This window comes from Arvicola amphibius, chromosome 4 (genome assembly GCF_903992535.2).
Source record: "Arvicola amphibius chromosome 4, mArvAmp1.2, whole genome shotgun sequence".
Taxonomy (NCBI): domain Eukaryota; kingdom Metazoa; phylum Chordata; class Mammalia; order Rodentia; family Cricetidae; genus Arvicola; species Arvicola amphibius.
The window spans coordinates 114,424,685-114,451,304 of NC_052050.1; the positions used below are offsets into that span (position 1 = coordinate 114,424,685).

Genomic DNA, 26,620 nt, shown 5'->3' on the forward strand with positions numbered 1-26,620 from the left:
TGGAATGGGACTGATGGATCATGCGACCAAACCTGTCTCTCTGAATGTGGCCAACAGTGGGGGCTGACTGAGAAGCAAAGGACAATGGCGCTGGGCTCTGATTCTTTTGCATGGACGGGCTCTGTGGGAGCCTTCTCATATTGGTCGATCACCTTCCTGGACCTGGGGGGAGTTGGGAGGACCTTGGTCTTAACATAGAGTAGGGAACCCTGATGGCTTTTTGGCCTGGAGAGGGAGGGAGGGGAGGTATTGTGGAGGGGAGGGGAGGGAAGGGGGAGGAGGAGGGGAGGAGATGGAAATTTTTAAATATAAAAAAATAAACCATGAAAAAAATTAATGCATTGCATAAAATAAAAACTGACTCAAAAATGAATTTAAACTGCACATAATCTCAGCACTTGGGAGGCTAAGGCAGGAGGATGCCTGCAAGATTAAGGCCAGTCTATGTTACACAGTCTGTCTCTGACCAACCTGGGTTACACAGTAAGATCTTGTCTCAAAAACAAAAACAAAAAAAACCCAACCACTTATCATCAGCTAAAGAAATATCTATTTATTTACTATTGATTGCTTCCTCCCAATGTAATCTAAAATCTCAAAAACTGCATATTTCTTAAGCTTTTGAATGTGCTTCTGTTATTTCCCTAGGTTTCTTTGTTTACTTTGGGTTGTCAATGTTGGGCTGCTAAGGGTTCTAGAAAGAAAAACGTTTCCCATCCACCAATGCTGATAGGTCTCCACTAACTTAAGGCTGCATGGTAATGTTCCATGGTAACACAGACAGAATGTCTGCACAAACAGCACTTGCACAGTAGACGCGACTCTTCCTCAACGGTATGATTTACAGAATTAAAGTGAGAGGCTCCCAAGTGAGTTTTCTTCATTCACTCTGCCTTAGTATTAAAACTTAATGCTTCCCAACATGAAGAGGAAAATAAAGCTACTATTTCTGATCAGCTAAAATTATCAGGTACATCCTGCCAGGCCATCTTAGAATATTGCTAAATATTTCAAGATTTTTTTAATAACGTCTTTTAACTGAATGCACTTCCTTGTGTATTAAAAATTGTCAAAAATTCTTCACTGCTAACAGTTGTGCAAGGGAGGCTTCCATTCAAGTCTGTATCACACCTACTGCATTCACACCAGCTCCCATTTGTGGACCATACTTGAGCTACATAAAGTTGACACAATAATTTAATATAACTGAGAAATAAATCAATAATAATAGTCAAAGCACATTACTGGTGCCACAATGTTTATTTTAATTTCAGATAACAATAGATTTAATATATTTAGTATATGACCCGTACTAAAACATTTAAATGAAAATGAGATTGAGAAGTGGAGTCTTCCTATCTTTCATTAATAACAGAGTCAAACAGAGCCTGCTACCCTAAGCACTAACAAAACACCTAAAAGAAATGTTCTCCTATGGGGTTTAGGATACAGAATTTTCCCTCAAGAATCAGTAGAACCTACAAAGAACCACCTTCACCATGCTAGTATTTACTACACCAAAAAATTCTTCAAAAATTTTATTACAGCAGCTATGAATGTTCACCAGTGCAAATATTCAATACATCCTGACCCTCTTTTGTATGGATATGAGCATCGTGTGGGTGTGTGCCAGTGTGCAGAGGCCACAGAATGACTTCAGGAGTCTTTCCCTGGTAAATCCCACTTTATGTATGTGACAAAATCTTTCATTGGCCTGGATCTTGAGCAAGTAAGATTGGATGGTCAACAAGTGATCTTTCCATTCATTTACCTATCTTTGGGATTACAAGTGAGCATCACCAGGCCTGATTTGATTTCATACATGGTTGTACATTGGAGAGCAATGTTAGGTTCTCAGGCTTCCAAGGCATGTGCCTTGCCAACTGAACCATCACTCATGAGCCCTATTCCTAAACTACAGTTCCCAATCCCGGGTCACATTATGCTAATATAGTAAATGTAATACAAGCATTATCAAGTAAAATTAATGTAACTTAATCACCACTTCAGTCACAGTCAAATCAATATACTCCATGAATTTCCTTTGCATCTCCCATGCTGGACTTTGAGACAAGGGCATTTATGCAAATGCTATTCCTCATTGAGTAAGAAAGGCACACTCTCCATGCAGCTGTGCTGCCTTCATATAGACTGAAGTCACTCTTCAGAGTGCTACAGTAGAAGCATATTCAGAGCATAGTGTAGAGTACTCAAAAGCTCTTCCTTAGCTTCTAACACCATCAACAAGAAGGTGGCTAAATAAATAAATTAGTTCCCTAATCCCTCCAAATCCAGTTTTGTATCTACACTCTGATGGTTTATTTGCAAGTAAAACAGTTTTTTTTTTTTTTGTAAAAAGAAGTGCCATTTGCCTACTTAAAACCATTTAGTAGGCACTCAGTGAACGTATAATGAACTTATTTACCCTTACCTACAGGATGCTACCTGATTTGTCTCTCACCCACTCTCATCAGCTTCATCACTAACCCTATAGTTTTCTGTCCTTGATACAATGAGTGGACCCCAGTCCTTTGGCAGTGCTATCTTTAGGACAACCACACACAGTGCTTCTTCTCCCACAATCTGGTTTCCTTTCTGTCAACCCTGCTAACACCTACCAATCCTTCAGAGCTTGGGTCATATAACTTCTTAGACTCTACAGCATGGACGGGCTCATTGTAAGCCTTGTCAGTTTGGTTGCTCACCTTCCTGGACTTAGGGGGAGTTGGGAGGACCTTGGACTTAACATAGTGAAGGGAACCCTGATGGCTCTTTGGCCTGGAGAGGGAGGGAGTGGGGATATGGGTGGAAGGGAGGGGAGGGGAGGGAGAGGAGGAGGGTAGGAGATGGAAATTTTAATAAAAAATGAGGGAAAAAATGAAGCCACATAAAGATGGAATATATACAGGAAAAGAAAGAAATATTTTCACTATTAATTTCAAAAGAACCCTAGATCTTCCTTCACAGTAAGTGTTAACATTCAGTCTGTGTCTTCTTTATAAGATGTAATTGTCTGGAACAACTAGGGTGGAATGATGAAGGGTATTCATCTCACTCTGTCTCCACCCCGGAAGAGCACATTCCTAATTTCATTGGGCATAAGACACTTTTCTTGGCTGTTTATCTCAGGACCCTAAAAGAAATCATACATGGCTAACATATGTGTGTGTGTGATGTATACTTTCGTATGTATATGATATTTATTTAAGTAAATATACTGCATATATATGAAAATGCAATTAGTAGTCATTAAAGATGATATCATCCAGTATAGGAAAGAAAGTAGGAGAATGTGAAAGAAAAAAATGTGTATGGATATTTTCCATGCTATAAAAAACAGAAATATCTGTTCGTTTAAAATGAAGAGAATAAACTGGAGTGTTAACAGATTCTGGCACTGATTTGCACAGAAAACTCTGGAGAGATTTTTGCTTTCTGTTTTCCTAAGGTCTCCAAAATCTCTGTATCCATAATCTGGAGTGGGAAAAAATAATAAAGCCTTGCATCCATTCCCTCATTTCTTTCTCAATGCAGAAGGTGGTGGTAACCAGGAACTTCCTCGTTAATGAAAAAAACTCCTCACACTGACAAGAATTTTAAAAAGGAAAAATTCAAAAAGCTCCTCTTTGGGTTGGATACATGCCATGATGGTTGTTATTAATAACAATCATATGATTGTTGAAACTAGTCAAGTGAAGACTCCAAACTTTACCACCACCCTGTATAAATCTATTTTGAAGGTTAACGTGGTTTTTAATGTATCAAGTAGTTAAAACAAAAGTATAAGTGAAAGGTGCATATATTTACCATTTTAAAGACAGTTTTGAGGTCCTTAATCCAAGCAGAAGTGATAAATCTTGAACAGGCTCTCTGGGAAAGAGGTAGGTGGAGTTGAAAAACCACACTGAGGCAATGGAGCTTACAGAAGTCTTCTACATCCTTCAGGGTTAAACAACTACCTTGTTCCTGTAGGAAGTAAAGAAGGTGAGTTGAGAGCAGCAGGCTGGGAGACTACACACTAAATTTGTGGAAGCCCGAACTTTGTAGCTAAGCTCTCTGTGTGGGAATTCCACATTTACAGTTTCTCCATTTCTGAGACAGTACTTACCTAGAAACTAGGCTGTGTTTAAACACATTTGAGATAGAGGGGAAAGGAAGATTCTAGCTTTGCAGAAGCTGGTGTAAGGCATAGCTCAGTATTTTCGGGGACTCCAGATTTAAACTAATAAACCAGGTGATGAACAGGAGGTTCCAGGGGACCTTGAGTGGGGAAGCTACATGCTACATTCTCTCTTCTGTCGAATCAACCTACTCTGAAGACAATATTATGAATGACCTCCATGTGGACAACAGGGTGGCAATGTAGCTAAAGGCTGTAACTGCACAATGAGAACAGAGGTAAAGAAGTAGATATGCTTAGCATTATGAGACAGGGACACCATTCTTATTGGCAAACACTTTGTCTTGTTGGGGGAGCAAGGAGACTTCTATGGGATTCTTCTAGGATGCCAGAGAGGGTCTAATGTTTAGAAGTTCCAGGGAGAAAAGTTTGACTTACTATCATAATTTAGGGATGAATTAAATTTGGACATAAAATCACGTAGAAAAGTTTCATTAAAAATTACATTTAAGGAGATACTGCAAAGCAAAATATTAAAAACTGATCCTTGTTTATTTCTGAAATCTAGAAAGTTGATAGGATTCATTAGCTGAGACTCCATAGTACTGAGATTACATATAAAATGGAATATGCACATGTGTATATGTTAGTGCCCATGAGAACATATATGTAGATATGACTTTTTAGTCATAGCTAAATCTCAACTGGCCACCAGATTCTTGACCTTTCCTGCAATAAAGAAAACTAAGAAGAGTTGTCTCTCCTCAGCCAGTAGAGTACCACTGTGTGAGCCTATCTTTTAAAGTCACTGAGAAATTTGCACAAGATAAACCTTAATCCAAACTACATTGTTATTTAGCATGTTGGGCTGAAGGACTGTTACTCTCAAAAACTGAAAGTCTGTGCTCTAATAGTGGAATAGAAATAACAATGCTTGGTTTCTCAGACCTCCTCCACCGTCAGCCACAGGAAGGGGGAGGAGATGGAAATCTTTAATAAAAAAAAAATGAGAAAAAAAAGAAAAAAAAAGAAATAACAATGCTTTCCTGAGCATTTTGTGAACCGTGCACAGAAAAGCCCAAAGCACAGTAGCATAGCAGGTTGTTTCTTCTTTGCCTGTCTTCGGGTGATGAAGGCTACATATGTCCTATGTGAAGCACCTGTAGGAAACACAGTAAGTCATGGAACAGAGTATTCCTTTATGACATGAGATGCAGGGATTCTCCTATTTCTGCTGATCATATAAACAAGAGAGAACCCACTGCCTCGTGGGGAAATCGTTGGTGAAAACAATAAAATATGTAAGTACAAGTGCATCCCAGTGCAGCAACCGCACCTGTTTGTCTTCGCACGTCTGCTTGGAGGCTTTCTTCTCTCTGTTGTCTAAGAAGCAGTGGTACATTTCCAAGAAGAGGGAGCATGAAGTGACACAAAGGGCTCGCCTGATGTCAGCGCCTTCTGGCCAGAGTTGCTTGAGCAGAGACATCGTCTCACAAGCCTGTCCCCGCAGACAATTATAACACATCATGACAATTAGAGAACCATATTTATTCATAAGCGATTATATAGTAAGAAATAGGTCAATGTGAACATATGGAAACTGTAGCTATTTCCACTAAAAAAATTATAAACACAAATTTTGAGTGGTAAAATGATTTTAAAAAATTGTGAGAAAACTCTTAACAAATACATGCATAAAAATTTGTAAATCAGCAGGGAAATTCATTACTTTAAATGCTAATTCTCTAATGAAACTCAAATAATGAGAAAATGAAAAAATGTTTATATTCTTTAGTAATATAAAAATTGTATTGTTTTCAATACTGTAGCCCTGTAATAGAGTTTGAAGTCAGGGATGGTAATGCCTCCAGAAGTTCCTTTATTGTATAAGATTGTTTGGGCTATCCTGGGTTTTTTGTTTTTCCATATAAAGTTGATTATTGTTCTCTCAAGGTCTGTGAAGAATTTTGATGGGATTTTAATGGGGATTGCATTGAATCTATAGATTGCTTTTGGTAGAATTGCCATTTTTACTATGTTGATCCTCCCAATCCAAGAGCAAGGGAGACCCTTCCATTTTCTGGTATCCTCTTCAATCTCTTTCTTCAAAGACTTAAAGTTTATATTCTTTAGTAATACAAAAATTGTGTTGTTTACTTTGATGATATCAAAGTGCTGTTTTGTTTTTACTAGTTTAATAACAGACAGCATCAGAAATCATGGTGTGTCACTCCTTTTACACTCTGCTAATGAATTGATAAACAAGCAAAGGCATATGACAATATATTTAATTGCTATTCAATATGTTGATCTAGAGATATAACCTGGAGGAACCATCCAAAATCTGTCCAAAGATATTTGCACCAAGGTTTTTATCACAGAATTATTTGTAAAAACAAATCTTCAAACAATTTATATGTTCAGCATTTAAGAAGTACCATATGTCCATAAAAATATTATTTGTGAGAAGTTCAATGATATCAGAAAACATGAAACAATTTAGAAAAGTAACAGAAAGGTACACATTCCAACATATCCTCAATACTGTAAAATACATGATGTCACTTAAAGGATATATTCAAAAAATGTAGAGTCTTGCCTCTAAGTGTTGACATTATAAACAAGCCAGACATAATAATAAATGTATTCATAATAAGACCATCACTTTCTTGAATCTAAATACTATACTTCTATTGATGAAACTTAGAGATGCAGTATTCCCTTGTATTCCCATGTGAACCAAGGTACTGGATTACTCACAAGAAATTTTGTGATCCTTAGACTTTATTTTTTATTATTTTATGATTATGAATAGTTTGGCCTGTATGTATATATGCAAAAGAGTAAAATTTCTTAGTCACGGAGCGACCTTTCGAGCCCCCATCATGTATTTTCTTAAAATACATACACATACAATTTTGTGAGTAATTCACATGATTAGAAGTAACACATATAATAGCAACCAACTTTCTGAAAGTATTGGCTGCTTTTATAACTATTTTACCCAAAATCTCCTCTTTTGTATCAGTTAAAAAAGAAAATGGTAGCACTGATAGACAGCAATGATAAAATGTGTAATGGAAAAATAACACACTCCATCTGGACAATATATCAAGTTTCCTGTCATACTTGTGACACCTCAAAACTTTGCAGGGAAGAAAGAGACATTCTATAACCTTATGAGAAATACAAAGGATTGATATTATTAAGGAGTGAATTAGAACAATTACAAAAATGCTGACTCTGCCCTAGATATTCAAATGCCATTTTTAAAAGAAATCTTTTAATCTGAAACTTTTAATTTTCTCTATTTTTTTAGATTTAATAATTTTACTTTAAGATGTGAGTGTATTGGCTCCACATACTATTGTACCACATATGTGCTTGGTGCCCATTCATGTGAAAAAAAGAAACACAGACTAAAGTTACATAATTGATTTAAAATTATAATAAAATCACTAAATATGATATATAATATAATATATTGAAAATTGCTATCTCTATATAAAATCTTTCATGAAATGAAAGCACTATTCAGAGAAAAACAAATCACACTAAAAAAATTTAACACCAAAAATGAGAAAATAATTAAATGTTCTGTTCAAAAGAAGATAAGAAGAAATAAGAAAATAAAAAGAAAGTAAAATATTAAATCATAGCCTAAGAGAATAAAATTCTGTATATCTTATTAATAATTCCAAATGCAAGATAAAATTAGACAAACATCATTAAACAAATAAGAAAGGCACTAAGAGACCATGGATGCAAGCCCAGACTACTATAACCAGAAAAGCTTTCGATCACCATCAATGGAGAAAGCATATTCCATGAGAAAACCAGATTTAAACAATACTTATTCACAAATACAGCTCTATAGAAAGTACTAGAAGAAAAATTCTAACCCAAGGAAGCTAACTGAAATCACAAAAACACGGGCAACAGATAACCTCATACCAGGAATCCCCAAAGAAAGGAAACACACAAACACTACCAATGAAAAATAACAGAAATTAACAATCACTGGTAATTAATATCACTTAATATCATTGCACTCAATTCACCTATAAAAAAGACACAGGCTAAGAGAATGGATATGAAAACAGGATCCATCTTTGTGATGTATACAAGAAACACACCTCAACCTCAAAGACGGACATTACTTCAGACTTAATAGTTGGGAAAAGATTTCCAATCAAACAGACATAAGAAACAAGCAGGTGTAGCTATCTGATATATATCAGATATATTTGTAATATTTGACAAAATAGACGTCAAACTAAAATTAATCAAAAATGTTCCCCTTACACCACATCCTCTCCATCATAAGCTGTCCTCAGTGACTTTGATATTAACCATTCTTACAGGTATAAGATGGTATCTCAGAGTCATTTTTATTTGCATTCCCCTTAAAACTAAGGATACTGAGCAAATCCTTAAATGTCTTTTGCACATTTGAGGTTCTTCTGTTGAGAATTCTCTATTTATATCTGTACCACATTTTTAATTGGATTATTTTATTTGATATTTCAAGACGTCTACTGTCTTGAGTTCTTTATATATTTTGGAGATCAGCCCTCTGTCAGATGAGGGATTGGTGAAGATGTGGGAAACACATAAAGACATATGACCTGAATTTGTGAGAGCTCATTGACACTAGACTGACAGCTGAGAAGCTTGCATGGGACTGAACTAGGATTAGGGTGACTTTTTATAGCCTGGTCTTTTTGTAGAACCCCTAGCAGTGGGACCGTATCTATGCCTGGTTCATGAGCTGGCTTTTTGAAGGCAATTTCATTTGGTGGGATGCCTTGTTCAGACTTGAACCCATGAAGTGGGGAGTTGGTCTTGGTCCTGCCTTAAATGAATGAGCCAGGCCTTGTTGACTCCCCATAGGAGACTGTAACTTTCTGAGGAGTGTATGGGGGATGTGTGAGAGTGGGATGAGGGGAAGGACAGGGGATGGTGGTTGGTAGGTAAGCAGAATAAAAAATAAATTTTAAAAATTAAATTAAATTAATGAGAAGATATGGAGAAGGACACTTAATATTCATCAGATGAAAATTTCATCAGGATGAAGTCTCAGTTCTGAATAGCTATGTCCCAAATACAAAAGCACACACATTTGTAAAAGAAGCATTACTAAAGCTTAAAAGTGCATAACAAATCCCACACACTAATAGTAGAAGACTTCAATGCCCCACTTTCACCAATTTTACAGGTCTTCCAGACAGAGACTTAATAGAGAAATAAGTGAACTAACAGGTGTTATGAGTCAAATGAACTTAACAGACATCTATATAGCATTTCACACAAACACAGAAGAATATTTCTTTTTCTCAGTACCTCATGAAACCTTCTCTGAAACTGACATACTCAGTCACAAAGCAAATCTCAACAGACAGACAAAAAAAAAGAATAAACTCTGTGTCTTATCAGATCACCATGGGTTAAAGTTAGAATTCAACAATAATACAAAATTGAGAAAACTTACAGCCTCATGGAAACTTAACAGCCTTCAACTGAATCACTACTATGTCAAGGAAGAAATTTAAAAAGAAATCAAAATTTCCTATAATTCAATGAATATGAAAGTACAACATACCCAAAGTTATGGGACACAATGAAAGCAGTAGTAAGAGGAAAGATCATAGCACTAAACGCCTACATAAAGAATTTGGAGAAATCTCACACTAACAACTTAAAACCACACCAGAAAATTCTAAAACAAAAAGAAGGAAATGATCCAGGAGGAGTAGATAACAGGAAATAAACAAACTGAAGACTGAAATCAATAAAATAGAAACAAAGAAAACAATACAAAGAAACAAAGTGTTGGTTCTTTGGGAAAATCAACAAGATAGACAAACCCTTATCCAAACTAGTCAAAAGGCAGAAAAAGAATATCCAAATTAACAAAATCAGAAATGAAAAGAGGGACACAACAACAGATACTAAGGAAATCCAGACACATATTAGGACATATTTCAAAAAGCTATACCCCACAATATTGAAAAACCTAAAAGAAATGGACAAGTTTCTTTAAACACTACTTACAAAAATTAAATCAGCACCAGATAAACAACTTAAATAGACCTATAACTCCTAAGGAAATATAAATAGCCATTAAAATCTTCCAACTAAAAAGTAAAGCTCAGAATTCAATGATTTCAGTGCAGAATTCTACCAAAATTTCAAAGAAGAGTTAGTAGCAATACCCCTCAAATTATTCCATACAAAGAAACAGAAGGAACATTGCCAAACTCTTTTTATTAGACTACAATTATTCTAATAACCAAACTACACAAAGGCACAACAAAGAACAGAATTAAAGACCAATCTTCCTCATAAACATTATTGCAAAAGTCCTTAATAAAATACTGGCAAATAGAATCCAAGAAGACATTAAAAAAATATCATCCAAATTAGTCAAGTAGGCTTCATCTCATATATGCAGGGATGGTTCAACATATGAAAAAAAAAATCTGTTAATGTAATCCCTCATTTAAACAAGCTGAAAGAAATTTCATGATCATCTCATTAGATGCTAAAAAAGCTTTTGACATAATCCAACACCACTTCATGATAAAGATCTTAGAGAGATCTAGGATACAATGAACATACCTCAACTTAATAAAGACAATATACAGTAAACCGACAGGTAGCATCAAACTAAATGGAGAGAAACTCCCAGCGATTCCACTGAAATCAGGATAAGAGACAAGGCTGTCCACTCTCTCCATATCTATTCAATATAGTATTCAAAGATGTAACTAGTGCAATAAAATAACAAAAGATCAAGGGGATACAAATTGGAAAGGAAGAAGTCAAACTCCCACTCTTTGCAGATGATATGATAGTATACCTAAGTGACACTAAATTTCTACCAGGTAACTCCTACAACTGATAAACACCTTCAGCAATGTGGAGAGATACAAAATTAACTCAAAAACTCAATAGCCCACCTATACATAAATAATAAAGGGCGGAAAGAGAAATAGGGAAGCATCATCCTTTACCATAGCCACAAATAACATAAAATAGGTTTTGGTAACTCTAACCAAACAAGTGAAAGACCTGTATGACAAGACTTTAAGTGTGTGAAGAAAGAAATTGAAGAAGATATCAGAAAATTAAAAAACAACCCATGCTCTTAGATAGGTAGGATCAACATAGTAAAAATGGCAATCTTACCAAAAGCAATATACAGATTCAATGCAATCTTCATCAAAATCCCAACACAATTCTTCACAGACTTTGAAAGAATAATACTCAACTTCATATGGAAAAATAAAACACCCAGAATAGCCAAAACAATCCTGTACAATAAAGGAATCTCCAGAGGCATCACCATCCCTGAATTTGAAATCTATTATAGAGCTGTAGTAACAAAAACAGCTTACTACTGGCAAAGTGACAAAAGGAAAATAATCGCAAAGATCAATGGATTTGAATAGGAGACCCTAACATGAATCCACATACCTATGAACACCTAAGTTTTAACAAAGAAGCCAAAATTGTAAACGGAAAAAAAGAAAGCATCTTCAACAAATGGTGCTTGCATAACTAGATGTTGACATGTAGAAGATTGCAAATGAATCCATATGCATTACAATACACAAAACTCATGTCCAAGTGAATCAAGAACTTCAACATAAATCTAGTTACATTGAACCTGATAGAAAAAAAAAGTGGAAAGCAGCCTTGAACACATTAGCACAGGAGACCACTTCCTTAATATAACTCCAGTAGCATAGACCCTGAGAGCATCAATCAATAGATGGGACCTCCTGAAACTGAAAATCTTCTGTAAGTAACAGGACAAGTTTAGTGAGACAAAATGGTAACCTACTGAATGGGAAAAGATCTTCACTAACCTTACATTTGACAGAGATCTCCAAAATATATAAAGAACTGAAGAAACTAGATATGAAAATACCAAATAATCCAATTAAAAAATGGGGTACAGATCTAAACAGAGAATTCTCAACAGAAGAATCTTAAATGGCTGAATAACATTAAAGGTAAAGCTTAGCATCCTTAGTTCTAAGGGAAATGCAAATCAAAATGACTCAGATTCCATCTTACACCTGTTAGAATGGCTAAGATCAAAAACATCAATGACAGCTTATGCTGGAGAGGATGTGGAGTAAGGGGAACACTCCTCCATTGCTGGTGGGAGTGCAAACTTCTGCAAACACTGTAGAAATCAGTATGACAGTTTCTCAGAAATTTGAGAATCAATCTACCTCATGTTTTAGCAATACCACTTTTGAGCATACACCACTAGGGCATTTGCTCAACTATGTTCATAGCAACATTATTCATAACAGACAGAACCTGGAAGCAACCTAGATGCCCCTCAACCGAAGAATGGATAAAGAAAATGTGATGCATTCACACAATGGACTACTACTTAGAGGTAAAAAACAATGACATCTTTAAATTTGCAGGCAAATGGATGGAATTAGAAAAAAAAAACATCCTGGGTGAGGTAACCTGTAGGGCACATGGGCAGCTAAGATGGCACAGAAAGGAAGTCAGATGGGCAGACTCTGGGTTGTTTACATTGGACACCAGAATCAGGCAAGAAGATGTCAGCACATAGACACTAGAGTAAATGCAGGGTGTCTGAGCACATGATAGGGTGACCTTTAAAGTGATTGGTTGACTCCCTTTCCACCCCTTCTCCCCCAACACACACACCCAACATTTCCACTCCCCACCCTTCCCCCACAACCACCCCCGACGGTCCTTTGCTTTAAAAGATGTGCAAAATTAAACAAGTTCCTGCTTGGAAGTCGAAGCTGCTTCTGACTGTTTCCTGGCTCAAGGGAGGCTGGGGAATGGGTGAGTGGTACACTTACCTTTCCTTGGACCCAGCTCATCATTAAAGGGTAGGCTCAGATCCTGATGAAACCCAGACCCAGAAAGACAAATTTATGTATACTGACTTATAGGTGGATACCAGACATAAAGCAAAAGATAACCAGCCTGCTACATGCCACAACCACAGGGAAGCTAGAACCCTCTTCCCGAAACAGATGGAAGCAAATGCAGAGATCCACAACTAACCACTGGGCTGAGCTCCCAGAGTACAAACAAAGTAAGGGAGGAGTTAAAATATGGGGAAAAAGGGGATCAAGATCATAATGGGGAAACTCACAGAATCTGCTGAATGAGCTAGTGGGAAATCACTGACTCCAGACTGACAAATGGGGAACCTGCATAGGACTGAACTAGGCTCACTGAATTCAGGGGACAATGGTGTGGCTTGGGCAGTATATAGGGCTACTGGCAGTGGAACCAGGATCTAACACTAAAGCATGAACTGCCTTTGTGAAGCCCATTCTCTATGGAGAGATACCTGGCTCAGCTTAGGCATGGGGCAGGATACTTGATCCTGTCTCAACGAGGTGATGGGACAGACTAGTTGACTTTCAGAGGAGGTCTTACCCTTTTGAAGAGTGGATAGGGGTAGGATGGGGGTAGGAGGAAGAGGGAGGAGAGAAGGGAAAGGGAACAGGGACTGGTATGTAAAATATAAAATAATTAATAAAAACTTACAAATAAATGTAAGACAAGACAAAAACTGAAAATTACGTTAGGGTATCACAGATGCCAACCAAGGAAAAATTCAACAGGATAAACAACAAAAAGAACCCAAGATCATATTATCAAAGCAATACACCATGGTGGAGTGTATGGAGACCAGCAATGCAGTGTTAGAAAATGTGTCAATGCAACATGATAACAATGAACTAAGGGAGATACAATAGTACTGTGGTATATTTAACCACTGTGTCCATGGTATAAACAAAAGGAGAAGCTCAAGGTTGTATTCTTCACATCAGAGCCCACACACATCAGTGACAAATACAGATATTTCTTCTCAGACCAGGTATGGGGAAAGATGTCTAGTATCTCTCCCACTCTCTGCTGCTACAAGATTCTGTTACTGCTGGTCTCAAATAAGGTAAAATTCTAGGAGTGATACACTAGGGTACTTTGGCCTACACACAGACACACACACACACACACACACACACACACACACATGCACACACACAAACACTTTTAAAATGATAGTTCAACTAAAATTGTTTTTTCAATTTCTATTACCTTTTCTACCATATTATTAAATTTTAAATCTCCAAACAGAGTTGTTAAATTCAGGTCTCTACATTTTTCTAGCAGTTGAACCAAGGTTTTGTAAGCCATCATAATCTCCTTTATATTCTGAAAAACAAAATATGATAAATTATCACAAGTAAAATTATTATTTCCCAACTGCAAAACTCAGAAATTTAAGAAGCAATCCTATTACAATGGGCCCTGAGTTTAAATCTACACTACTGTAATTGAGGATGGTCAGCAGTGTTTGGAAAGTCTTCCAAGGCAATACTTAGATATCTCTTCTGGCAATATAGCAACCTTATTTTAGCAGTTTCACAAAGATATAAATGCCATTAATTCAGTGCGCTTCTTTAAGTCACATTTCAACCAAGCACCCAAAAAGAGACTACAATCTCCTCCCCATAGACATCTACGGCATTGGAAACAGTCATTGCCAAGAGTTTCAATGCCATTTCCACTAATCTACAAATGGAGTCATAAGATGGCATTTCATTCTATTTTAAATTCTAAGTATTCCTCAAATCAGTTAATGCAAAAACACTCCTTTGAGGGAAATTTTATCTAGAAAGTTTTATTTTTAATTTTTTTAAAAAAGAAAACTATCATTTTTATAATTATACATACAAATCCAAGTTCCCACTCCTTCCCCTCCTCCCATTCCCTCCACAAACCCTCCACCCCACCGCCATCCACTCCTAGAGAGGGTAAGGCACATAGCTCTGGAGAAGGCCCAAGGCCCTCCCTACTATATCTAGGCTGATCCAAGTTATCCATATAAAGAGAAAAAGGCAGTACAAGCATTAGGGATAAATCCTGGTGCCACTGCCAGTGACCCGTCAGTCTGCCCCAGCCATGTAACTGTCAACATTTGCAAGATTTTTTCAGAACTCAGATTTAAAAACTGCTATCAACATAATACTATAAACTTGGGCTAGGTATGGTGGCACATGCCTTTAATCCCAGCACCCAGGGGTGCCGAGGAAAGTGTAACTTTGTGTGTTCCAGGCCAGCCTGAGACACACAGTGAGACACAGTCTACGAAAAGAAAAAGAACCACAACATAAACTTAATACTTAGTATTTGTCCTGTATGTAAAAATAAAGGCCGGGCCTGTTTCTGCCCACAGCTGGCAGTCAGAGTTAGAAGTAATTTAATGATAGGAATCCTAACAAAAGCAAAATAAACTACTGTGTCACGTCATGACAACTATTTGTACATATGCAAATGCGCAATGATGTGCATGATGCAATTCTCAAAGAGGGACACATGTTCAAAACCAACTTTGATGAGCTATGGAATAATATTCATATGCAGAATTCACCTTAACTGGTTTAAAAATAATCAAACTATATTAATTTATAAAGTCAGTATACATTCTCTACTCTGGAATTTTCAACAAATTAGTTTTTCAAATATACCCATATAGGTAAAATAATACTATCATAAAATTTGAATTCTGATTGTTTGAAAAGTCTTTGACTTATTAGATGAAGTTATTTATGTAAACATAAATGTATCACTTTCTTTTCTTTAATCTGCTCTGGTGTGCTCTCCTTAAATGAAACCACATAATTTATCATTTTACTGGTAGATCTCAGCAACAGAGACATACCTTTGCCTCCGATTTCATGTCTTTCTGGCCTTCAATAACTTGGATTTCACACACCACACAGTGTTTGAGGACATAGGGTACAGGATAACACTGCTTCTCATAAATTCTACATTCCCTTGTACTACTCATTTAGTAGTGTTTTTAAACAGGTTACATATTCAAGCATCCATTTCATATTTAAATACGGACAATTCTTATGCTTGCCTCATGGGACTTTTGTCAATATTGAATATAAATAATTCATAAGTATTAAGAGTCTATGATGCAAAGTACTTTGCAAATTACTATATGCTATTATTCATTATCATTATTATTAACCTAAATATCATCTTATAAAATCTATAGTGGTTTATATATTGAAGGTAGAGTCAATATTGAATCAATATAGTTACCTTTTAAAAATGTTTCATTTTTAGCGTTTGTGTATGTATGTGTGTGTGTGTTTGTCTGTTTGTATGTATGTAGGTATGTAGGTAGGTATCTGCATATAAGGGCAGTATACACAGAGGCCAGAGATGTCAAATCTCTTTGGAGCTGGAGTTATAGGCAGTTATGAACTACCCAACATGACAGGAATAGCAAGCATTTTTAACCACAGAGCCTTATTTTCTGAATTATTTTCATAATATAGAAATGTTTTTAAAGTTCTAGAACATTGTCCTGTAGATGTACATTACCTCCTTGAAAAACCGCTGCTCTGAATATGAGCTTTGCATAAAATATGCATAAAGACGGAGGATGTCAGATCTTTGCCCTGAGAAGAGCACGATGTTGACATTTGCTGCCCAAGACTGAATGGCTATAAAATTGAAAAGGTCTGTCTGCTGGTCGTTCAGGCCTTCATCAGCAAGAATCAAGAAATATGGGCAGCTCTGACCCAAGGAAATACGCCACTCTTTTGACAAGCATCCAGAAAATTCAGTCCAAACATCAATGGCAGTATTCTTCTGAAGGTGCAAAATTAAAGCAGTTCTCAGTGTAAGAAATTCAGGAATGCTAAAGTAAGCATACTCAGCATCCTATGAGGAAGAGACAAAGAATATTATTTGGAAAGTATCATTTAGCTTTTCAGTACTTCAGCAGGTAACATATTAAGGTCAATGAAGGAATATGATGCAACAAGGTTTTTGTTTTAAGGTGCGTTTTTGTAATTGTTTTTTTGTTTTGTTTTGTTTTCTGTCCTCTAGTCAGTAAATTGACACTGGAATTTTATTTTTACAGAAATGTATGCTGTAAATCACACTTTGACCTAAGAGTAAGCAAGCCCATAGTACCCAGAGTTCATTACACTTTGCCTCCCTGTTTTTTTTTTTTTTCCCACAAGACAGCGTGGGAAACCGCACACACACAGACACATGCAACACACACGAGACACAGAACCACTCTGTGTGACATCACATGGATCCGGAGTTCGAACTTGGGACCTCGCTTGCGCCAGCGCAGCACGCTTAACAGGCTGAGCTATCGCCCAGCTCGCTGCCTCCCTGTTTCTAATCATTCTCTTTCCAACCTCTCCTCAAGAAGACAAAGGACAAAAAAAATATGAAAATAATAATTGTAACTATTAATTTTCTGGAATTGGCAGATGAAGGGGAATACATTATTCTAGAGAATAATTCCACACTGCAGTGACATTTCTTAAACAGCAAGATTTTTTTTTCTGTAGACCAAAATCTGTGTAACTAATTATAAACACAGGGCAGAAACCTGGATCATTGTACAAAATTCTGCTAGCCAGCAATGTTCAGATATGTACAGCAACATAAGTTGCAAACTGATTGAACAAATCCACTCCATATTTCCTGAGTACAGCATTAACTGCCCTGAATATAGAAACAGGAAGATATGGTAGCAGTAGATATACCTGTATTTCAAATTGTCAAACTTTTATTAATTACACAAAATATGATATTCTTTCCTAGATATTTTTAACAGAACATACAATAGCAAAATTGGGTTAATGAGTTCATGTGTGTACTCAAATAATTTGCCTACTGAGTTTTGAAGGCAAAGTAGTTCTCAGAGCTGGAGAAGTAGAAATGAGGTCAATGGGGCCACTGTTGAGAATTTCATCAATTCTGTGACTCTGTCTGTCCAATAAAGTTCTCCATCATTACACATTACAAAATAATCTAATTGTGTTTATTCCAGAAGACTGCAATGCTGGGTAATTGCTCTTTTCTCCTCTTCCCTTTAAATTTAATGACTTTTAAATGGTTTGTGATTTTTGTTTTGTTTTATTTTGTTAATTATTTGTCCTGGATATTGAGCCCACAGCCTTGCACACACTAGGCAAGTCTTCTACCACCAAGTTGAATTTCTAGATTTTTTTTCTTTTGAGGTCTTTCCAGGTTGGCTAAACTACTCATCAACTCACTGTGTGAGGCTCGGGTGGGCTTCAAACTCTGAACCTCCTTGCCTTAGCCCCATCTAATTTTCTAAACTTTTTAAAATGTATTTTGCTCTGCAGTCACTGGTGAAAACGTTCATAAAATCTTATAAAAAATAATTTTAGTTATAGCAAGGGGTGATAGTCCAAATCTGAAATCCTTTCACTTGGAAAGCAGAAGCAAGAGCATCATGAGTTCAAAGCCAGCTTCAGCGACAAGATTCCTAGTCTCTAATCTTTTAAATGAATTCTGGTTTCAGTCTTCAGAGGATACAAAGCTCAGGTGGTCTGTGTTACCTTGAAGAAAACTATGGCAAAATGTCCTTCTTTGTTAATGACATCCAGCAGGTAGCGCTCAACCAGGTAGAAGAAGTGGAGACTCTGCCCCTGCTTAAGTGACTTCTCACATACACACGTGACAAGTAAGGAGTCTCCGTCAATCAGAAAAAACTCAGATTCAACAAAGTTATTGAATAAGCTGGAATAGCTAAAAAATAATAATAAGTATTAAACAAAACTCGTTTAAAAATGGGTGACATAATATTCCCCAAACAGTTATTATTTCATTGTCATTAATATCCTGAATTGTTGAACAGATAGTTGCATATAATTACATATACTTATATCATGTGTGTATTGTGCATTCACAGACACTGAGACAGATGCAGGTACACATTAGCATTACCATATAAAGTCAAATATCTCTACAGGAAAGGGGAATGTTATATATGATTTCAAAACTCTTGATTATTGCAAGAATACTTACTCAGCCTCTGGCATATTTTTCAGAATTAATTGGGACATTTTCTCTAAAATCACTGTGTAATGTTCTTCTGATAAGGAAAAGAAGAGAGATTTTTTAATTAGCCTTTTTAAGGGGCTCACAGTTATTATTTGAGAAATAAGAAATAGTAATGCAGTTATTTTAACTGTTTAATCTGTAAAACATATATTTTATAATACTATAAATATTGTTTTGAATTGAAAATTACCCATTATTGCTGCTATCTGTGTCTTCAATTTGAACTGGGAAATATTAAAAATGCAAATATTCTTTACTGTGTCTTCTCTAAATGGTCATTATTTATAAGACATCAAATCTGCAAAGAAAGAGAAAAACTGATCAACTTTCCTCTCAACAGAAATGACCTGAAAGACTGTCTTTGCAACTAAACATTGAGTAGCAGGGACACAAGAATGAACACAGTCAACATGTGGTCTGTTCTCGGGGAATAAAAGTCAGGAAGTCAACTATTAATTGTATAATTGCATATACAATAGAAAATCATTAATGCAACCAAGTCAGAGAAATGAGACATTCCTTAAAGAAGCAATGCCCAAGAAAAGTTCTAAAGGATTAAACAAAACAGGGGCAGGTGAGGGTCCAGACAGAGACAAGCAGCTCATCTCCACATGTAACATGCAATGGCCTGTGGCATGAAGGGATGGAGGTGGAACCAGGTTCCTTCAGGAACCAGGAGGCTGGAGTGGAGAGTGAAGTGCGAGAAAGTGTTTGATGTTGAGAGAGGGTGTGAGAAGCATGCAGATCACTCAAGCATGTGGCATAGTTAGTCACTAAGGATTTTAAGGAGATGTGACGGCTTTGCATCTTGGAAAGATTACTCTAGCTCTGTACATCAGTGGGAGTCAAGTTCTTGTCAGCACACAGAGAGAAAGCTGTGGCTGGACAAAGTAATGCTGGCAACTTGATAAAATAACGTCTAACGCGAGTTTGAGGTGAGAAGTCTGGACAGGTGTGAGTTTGTTTGATGGATGTTAAAGGTAAGTATGACATCATTTGACAACAAAACCAATATGGGTAGAGAAGAGCAGAGGAGTAGGCTGTCAAGGGAGACTATGAAGGTTGAAATTCAGGGATGACAGATATTTACAAAGTCAAAGTGCTTGCTTTGAAAACACGATGAACTGAGTTCAAATCTCCAGCACCCGTGTGAAAACCCAGACCTGGCTGCATATTTCTCCTGACTGTATTAGGGAATGGAGACAGGCAGCCACCAGGAGCCCACTGACTAGTGAGTCTAGGCAAAATAGCAAGCTCCTAGTTTAGTGGTAGATCCTGTCTCAAGGATATAAAAAGAAGACCAACAGCAGCAAACACTCAATAGCCTCCTTGGTCCTCCAAATGAATGTACAACGGCACATATATACACTTATGGAAATCCATGCATCACACATGCAATCACTCACACACACACAAATTGCAATTCATGCCACACAGTAGATTATTAAGTCATTCTCTGATGCCAGAATCTTGGAATAAGACCACAAGTCAAGCAAAGGTCATGTGTAGTCCACCTAAATTTGACTGCTTTTGCAATTTACCGTAAGCCATGTAATGTAGATTCTTAAATATGGAAGGCTAGGAGTCAAATGCAAGTACTCAACCATATCGGAATGATATGTCTTTTTTTGTCCGTTACCATAAAAACTAATTAACATAAAAGTTGAATATTAAAGTTAGGCTATATTAAGAGAGGCAGTATCCTGAGGGAGGTAACCCAAACCCAAAAAGATGAATATAGTTATGTACTTACTCCTAAGTGGAAACTACCTATAAACAAAGGACAATGAGCCTATAGTTCATGATCCTAGAGAAGCAAAGTTATAAGGTGAACCCTAAGAAAAACATATCTAGATCCACCTGGAGTGGAAACAAACAAGATCGCCTGACAAAATTGGGAGCATGGGGGTGGGGAGAGAAGGGAAAGTAGAAGGGAAAGAGGAGGGAAGAATGAAAGGGTTGAGGAGAACTTGAGGGAATGGGATATTTGAGATGGAGGAAGGACAGAGATGAGAGCAAGGAAAGAGATATCTTGATTGAGGGAGCCATTATAGGGTTAGCAGAAACCTGTCTCTAGAGAAATTTTCAGGAATCCACAAGGATGACCCCAGCTAAGACCCTAAGCAATAGATGATAAGGGGCCTTATCTTGTCTAGTCCTGTAGTCAGACTGATGAATATCTTAAATATCACCTTAGAACCTTCATCCAGCAGCTGATGGAAAAAGAGGCAGAGATCTACAACGGAGCACTGGGCTGAGCTCCCAAAGTCCATTTGAAGAGTGGGAAGAATGAGAATATTAGCAAAGAGTTCAAGACCATGATGGGTACACCCACCAAAACAGTCTACCTGAGCTAATGGGAGCTCACCAACTCCAGTCAGACTGTGAAGAAAGAAGCATAGGACCAAACTAGTTCCTCTGAATGTGATTGACAGTTGTATGGCTGGAGCAGACAGAGGGGCCACTTGGCAGTGGCACGAGGATTTATCCCTACTGCATGTACTGGCTTTTTGGGAACCTATTCTCTTTGGATGGATACCTTGCCCGGTCTACGTATAGTAGGGAGGGCCTTGAACCTTCCACAGAGCAACATGCCTTACCCTCTCTGAGGATTGGATCGGGTGAGGTGGAAGAGTATATGGAAGAAATGGGAAAAGGGGAGGAAGTGAGAACTTGGATTGGTATATATAATGAAAAAACACAGTTTGTTTTCATTTCTTAAAAAAATAAATAAATGAAAAGAGAGGCAGTGATGTGAGGAGAGATAGGAAGAGATCGTCCTAAGAGCAATCTGCCTTCCAACTCATCTCTAGTCAGCAAGCCTTATACCAAGAGCAAACACAGGCAATCAACCCAGAGCTCAGGCCAGCACTCTGACTAGGAAGTCAACCACACTTCTGATTCTTGTGATGTGTGCCCCTCTCTTGTTAACTCCATCTTGTCTGGCACTGTTTTCTCAATATCAAAGTTCAGTATCAACCCTGTACTCCTCCAAATACTGCCTGAACAGGGGAGTCCACTCAGAACAAGCAAGGCATGACAGTGCATATGTTCTATGGTGTTAATAACATGTAATTACAGATTGATTTCTGGGATATGGACTATAGAAGAGCTTCCAGGAAAAAGAAGAAAGTGTGGGTATCCATCCACACGTGCCCTTCATTATCCACTGTGAGCAATGACCCCTGTACCCACCCATATGTTCCCTATGATTCTCCATTGTGATCAATGACCTCTGCATCCATCCACACGAGCCCTTCATTCTCCACTGTGGGCAATGTCCCCTGCATCCAGTCATATTCAAAAACAAAATAAGGGGAAGGCTTCGCTGATAGCAGAAAAACTTCCATGATGCCTTTAAGAACTAGAATAAATTGGAAAGTTTGAAAGAAGTTGAAAAGACTCTCTCTTTTCTTTGTGCCAGAAAAAATATTACAAACTATCTTGACTTGTGGCCTTATGAAAAGAATAGTTAGCAATTCCTGTGAAAACTTGTTACTCTTCTCCTGCTAAGGTCAAAGTGATTAAAAATTTCTCTTCTGACAATCCCTGTACTTGCCTTTGGACAATTTTCCCTGAAGACATTGCTGACTGACCATCTGATTGTTTCATTCCCACTGTCCCTGATACTGTAATGACACCAGTCCTGGTTTGTTTGACCTAATACCACTTTGGGGGTAGGAGGAAGATTCTGACAAATGTTGAGAAGTCAGTACCAACAAAATCCCATTTCTTTTTTCAAATTTTAACAACTAAAAAGTGTAGATAGCTTTGGCTATCCACCTGGACTGAAATCCCAAGTTTAATTATGTCTGTCCTATGGTTCTTCACACAGGGCTGATGTCTATGGAAAGTCAACAGACAACTATTTCAAAGATTGCAAAGAAGAATACAAAATAAACCAATAAGATGAAGCATTTTGCAAAAACTAATTTGGAAAAGAAATACGTACTAGAATATACTTGCTTGTTTGTTATTTGTTTGTATGCAGTTATTATTTATTTATATGTGGTGATGACCAAAACTGTGAATGACAAAAGACTTAGACTACCCGTTAGGGTTGTACAGGAAGCTTAGTAACTGAAAAAGCAATATAGTTGTCTATAATGTTGCATTTAAAAGATTTTCTAATTTTTATTGAGTTTTAATTCTTTGTTTTGAGGATGTGCACCTATGTCTACGGACAAATGTGGAGGTCAGAGGACAATGTCTGGAGGCAGCTATCACCTCCCACCGAGTGGATCCTGAGATGGAGCTCAAGTTCTCACACTTGGTAGCTGGTGCCCTTATCCGCTGAGCCACTTCATTGGCCCCATTTGAAAGACTTTAAAACAGATACTGAAATAAACTTGACTTCTTTAATGTTGCTTTCCTAAAATGTCTGACAACAAAAACATAATCATCTTAATTAACCATAAAATCTGATTTTTAAATGTCTTCTCAGCACACAAGATCAATAACTTAACCCAATTTTTAAAAGAGAACAGATTTCAAGATTTATGAAAATGAACCAAATTTTGACTTTAGAAATTTGATCCTCCACAAAGTCTTTGCAACTTTGTTGTTTCTCTTGTGAAGTCAAGAGACCCTCCTGATATTGCCCTCAGCTCTCCTCTTCCATGATGGGATAATCTAGACTTTACCCAAGGACAAGTTGGTAAAAAAACTTGTCCACTGTGAAAAAAAAATCCTTCTTTATTTTTAAAGAATCCTCTTTTATTTTGAGCTATTTTTTAGTGATAAGTGTACCCTCTTCACAATCCATCCTTCTCTCTTCTACTTACTGAATCCTTTTTATTTTACACTCTCATGAGAAAGAACAGCATAACAAGCAAATTTACAAAACATATTGAGGAAGAAAAGAATACAAATCTCACTTAGAAAATAATGCAACAAATTAAGAATAACCCACAAACAGCAGGACTCCAAGGCTGTAGCTGTTCCTATGAAGAGCTTCTAGGTTTTAAGATTCTGACATATTTTCTTCCCCTGGGTCTCACATGACTCTGAGAGCTATAGAATGTTGCACTCCTGCAAGAGCAGGCTAAGATAGCAAAGATTCTGATGACCTTGTACAGGTGAGAAGGGAGAGAGATACTCGGAGAACCAAAAAAAATCTTTTATGTTAACCCTGTAGTTCCTCTGAAGACCTGGAAGAAACAGCAACATTTTTCTGAACCAAAGTAAAGAACGTTGCCTCTCTCCTCCTCTGCCCCCATCCCCAGAGCACTGAGCAGATCTGCGTGGCATACCCTGCTTTGTTTCCTCCTATGGACCCCACTAGCCCATTCCCCAGCCCATTTTCATCCCTAAGTGTCAGCGCACAAAACCAAGAACCTCATTCTAGTTTGAACCTCCAGTGGCCACACCAGGATACCTCAGAAGAATTTCTGACCAGGCAACACACAGCCTCCACATTGAGAAAGCAACGGGATACAAGAAATGTAACAACCACCCATAAAAGACAAGAACACATATCAGTACCTAGAATTACAGTCAACTGAAACTGGCCTAGAAGCCAGTGTAAAAGCACAATCAATAACAGCCAGGACAATATGTCTCTACTAGAGTCTAGGAACCCTACTACAGTAGGCCCTGAGAAATGCAATATAGCAGAGACACAAGTCAAGGACATAAAAATAGGCCTTATGAATATGTTAGAGGTCCTCAAAGAGTAAATGAGTAGATTGATTAAAGAAATCTATGAAAACATAGACAGTAAAAGGAAATGGAGAAAACAAATCAAGACGTGCGAGTAGAAATAGAATCAATAGGGAAACCCAAACTGAGGAAAAACTAGAACTAAGAGATTTAGGCACTCAAATAGGAACCTCAGAGGCAAGCTTCACTAACAGAATGCAAGAGATGGAAAAGGATTTCTCTTTGAAGTCAAGACAGAAGAAATGGGTACTTGATCAAAGAAAATGCTAAGTCCAGAAGAATCTAGGCATAAAACATTCAGAAATCTGGAACACTATAAAAACTCAAAATGTATGAACTATAGAAATAGAGGAAGGAGTGGACATCCAGGTCAATGGTACAGACACTACTAACAACAAAATCATAGAAGAAAATTTCCCCAGCCTAAAGAAGGAACTCCCTATCAAGGTTCAAGAAGCTTACAGAAGACCAAATAGACTGAACCAAGAAAGAAATTTTCCATGTCACATAATCAAAACACTAAACATACAGAACTAAGAAAGAAAATTAAAAGTTGAAAGGGTAAAAGACCAAATAATACCTAAAAACAGACCTATTAGAACAATGCCTGACTCCTCAATGGAGACTCTTCAAGTGTAAGGGGCTGTTTCTCTGTTTGTTTCTTTTTGTTTGTTTGTTTTTGTTTTTGCAGAAAGGTTTCTGTATACCTGGAAGTAGCTCTTGTAGACCAGGCTGGCCTCAAACTCAGGGAGATCCTCCTGCCTCTGTGTGCCAATTGTTGGGATTAAAGGTGTGCACCACCACCGCTGAGCCCCCACCACCCTTCTTAACAGGACAGTCTCTTTAGAGACTAGGCTACAGATAACACAGAAAGTCCCTTATATGCTTGGAAGGCACTGCCACTTGTGAGGAGCGATAATGTAGTTTTCGATACTGAAGCACCCACTGGCATTCAACAACTTGCAAGAAAACAGGGAGCCACTCCTCTTACTGACTTCAAGCAGCCAGAATGAGCGCCCAGGGTCTGGCAGAATTGCTCATCCCTGGCAGAGACCTTCCGTTCAGGCAGGTGCGACACCAGGTTGTGCAAAAGCGGTTAGCCGGAGCCTGCTCAGGATCTGTAAAATAATACATTCGTTTTGTTTAAAGCCATCGAGAGTATGCTAGTTAGTTATGTGGAGACAGAAAACTAATAGCTGTTCTTTGCACATGAGTATGCTAAATCTTAGGTGAATAGAACAGGGAGACTGAGTCAGGAGGACTGGACTCCTAAGTGCCAGGCTGTAAAGGAGGATTGCCTATAAAAAGGAAGCATGCTAGGGGATGGGAGAATTATTGCAGTAAAGCATAAATTGTTTTAGCCACTGAAATTTAAGAGGGCCTAGAATTCATTTGGGTTCTTGTTCACATTCAGCTTCCAGGTCGGCAAGTCTGGAGTAAGGCTCCCGATTCTGCACCCAGGAGAAAGACTGCTGATGCCAATGCCAGACTCCTATTGACTGTGCCTACTTGTTCCTACTTATTGATTCCTCCCCAAGATCCCCATTATGACGAAGAGAGCTCAAGACCCTGGGCCCCATGTCGTCTTCTTCCCTCATGGCTCACCACTGGCTCACCACTGTCTGCCCAGCTCTGGCTTCTGGCTTCTGGCTTCTGCCCCCTTCAGCCTCGCAGCAACCTCTCCTTTCGGATGCAGCTAACCTTGGTAAGAGCTGCCAGCCCCTGACCCTCCCAGAATCCTATCCCCATCCCACCCCATCCCACCCCATCCCACCATACCCCGCGGCCACGAAACCCAGACCCCCAGACCAGAACCTGGACCTGCTGCTTGCTGAGAGCAGCAAGACTGCTCTGCAGGTAACCAGAGAGCACAATGGAGAGGATGTAGGCTCCCTGAGACCT

The 26,620-nt window shown here is 37.8% G+C and overlaps 1 protein-coding gene across 1 annotated transcript in view; it reads right to left on the bottom strand.

Moving 5' to 3' along the window:
* LOC119812945 (probable ATP-dependent RNA helicase DDX60) overlaps positions 1-26,402 on the bottom strand; it is a 107,845-nt gene extending 81,443 nt beyond the window's left edge. The window contains exons 1-8 of the mRNA XM_038327990.1: positions 25,714-26,402; positions 19,248-19,355; positions 19,022-19,088; positions 18,553-18,742; positions 16,544-16,885; positions 14,240-14,356; positions 5,457-5,618; positions 3,808-3,966 (exon numbers count right to left, since the gene is read on the bottom strand). Of these exons, the coding sequence (XP_038183918.1) occupies positions 3,808-3,966; positions 5,457-5,618; positions 14,240-14,356; positions 16,544-16,885; positions 18,553-18,742; positions 19,022-19,088; positions 19,248-19,251 (1,041 nt within the window). The 5' untranslated portion in view covers positions 19,252-19,355; positions 25,714-26,402. The remainder of the gene's footprint in view (positions 1-3,807; positions 3,967-5,456; positions 5,619-14,239; positions 14,357-16,543; positions 16,886-18,552; positions 18,743-19,021; positions 19,089-19,247; positions 19,356-25,713) is intronic.
* Between the last annotated feature and the right edge of the window lie 218 nt (positions 26,403-26,620).